Source organism: Ictalurus furcatus, chromosome 16 (assembly GCF_023375685.1).
Source record: "Ictalurus furcatus strain D&B chromosome 16, Billie_1.0, whole genome shotgun sequence".
In the NCBI taxonomy this organism is placed as follows: Eukaryota; Metazoa; Chordata; class Actinopteri; order Siluriformes; family Ictaluridae; genus Ictalurus; species Ictalurus furcatus.
The window spans coordinates 4445001-4446563 of record NC_071270.1 but is presented as its reverse complement, the minus strand read 5'-3'; the positions used below and the strand labels follow the sequence as shown (position 1 = coordinate 4446563).

Genomic DNA, 1563 nt, shown 5'->3' with positions numbered 1-1563 from the left:
CGTTTGTGCGCAAGTGTGTGCGTGCGCGCGCGTTTGTGCGTGAGTGTGTGTGTGTGTGTGTGTGTGCGCGTGTCCCCGTGCCTGAATTTGGCGCCTGACTCATCTTGCACTGTTTCTACTGAGGCGAGTGAAGAACTGTCACCATCGGCACCTCTCTCTCTCTCTCTCTCTCTCTCTCTCTCTCTCACATGTGAAGGACAGAGTAAGGGAGCGAGAGTGGAACCGTGGATTGTGTTCTCGTAGATCTCGGTGCATTCCTATTCTCACTCTCTCCGTCGCTCTTTCTTTCCCTCCCTCCGTTTCTCGTTCTCTCATGAATGTCACCTTTACTGGTGGCTTCATTCTCTCTCTCTCTCACACACACACACATAAGGGTAGGGTTGAGAGAGAGAGTGAAAGAGAGAGAGAGAGAGAGAGAGAGAGAGAGAGAGAGTGAGAGAGAGAGAAAGAGAGAGAGAGGGAAGGAGGGAGGAAGAGAGCTTGCCAAAAGAGGCGGGAAGAAAATCTCTCTCCGTCCATCCTTCCATCATCGCCTTCATTCGTCCGACAGCCGACGCCGAAGTGCCTGCGATTAGCGCTCCAGATTATTCGTTCGGGTTTTTTTTTTCGATTATTCTCTGATTCAGGATCTTAGAGAAGAAAACTTTACAATCCAAGGAGAAAGCGGCCGCGTTCCAGTGGTGAGAACATCTCCATTTCTTTCTTTTCTTTTTCTTTCTTTTTTTTTTTGAACGTGTGTGGGAACTTTAGCCTCGTCACTGTTTTGGGTTTCAGGGTCGAGACTGGCGGGGTGGGTGGGGAGGGCAGGGCAGGGATCGGGGTCGCTATCACCATGACTCCTTCCGCCTCTTCACCTCTTCTCACGAATTTCAAAATGGACTCGTTCCAAATCAAACGAGGATGAAGATGAAGCTGATGAAGAGGAAACCCAGAGCGAAGAGACACTCTGACAGAACTTAACACTTCTACCTCTGTAAGTGGTTTTTTTGTTTTAGTGAAATAACCAAACCAAAGCTCACGCAATCCCTCGAACGCTCGAGGGTGTCCGTACCTCCAGCGAGCACTTTACCCTGCATCAGGACCAGGAGTGAGCGAGTCAGAACCTCAGTCAGAACCTCAGCCCAACCCCCCTCCCACAGTTGAGAGGGGGGGGGAAGATGGCAGCTCTCGCCAGCTCTCTGATCAGACAAAAACGGGCGGTGAAGGACGACCAGGCCAACCGGCCAATCGCAAACAAGCGCAGGCCGTGCCCCAAGAGCAACAAGTCGCTGTGCCAGAAACAGATCCTCGTTCTCATCTCTAAAGTGCGACTATGCGGAGGACGAAGAGGGAGAACCGACAAAAGACCAGGTACACCCGTCTCACTTTTACACGAGTGTGTTTTTACAAAAAAGCTCTGTATGTAAACGCGCTCCCTACGCTCGCGTTAGCAGCCGGCAAGTCGCTCGGGTCACTTGTGGGCGTGGCCTGTCCAGTGATATTTCATGAATTTAGTCCTCATATTTAATTCAATAAGAAATTTTTTTTTTAGAAACGCTACATTCAACTTCAGGTCAGAGCTCA

At 50.4% G+C, this 1563-nt stretch overlaps 1 protein-coding gene across 1 annotated transcript in view; it reads left to right on the top strand.

Annotated features, from left to right (window-relative positions):
* The first annotated feature begins 303 nt into the window (after positions 1-303).
* The window catches only part of fgf11b (fibroblast growth factor 11b), a 19323-nt gene continuing 18063 nt past the window's right edge, over positions 304-1563 (top strand). Inside the window, exon 1 of the mRNA XM_053645823.1 lies at positions 304-1350. Coding sequence (XP_053501798.1) covers positions 1158-1350 — 193 coding nt within the window. The 5' untranslated portion in view covers positions 304-1157. The remainder of the gene's footprint in view (positions 1351-1563) is intronic.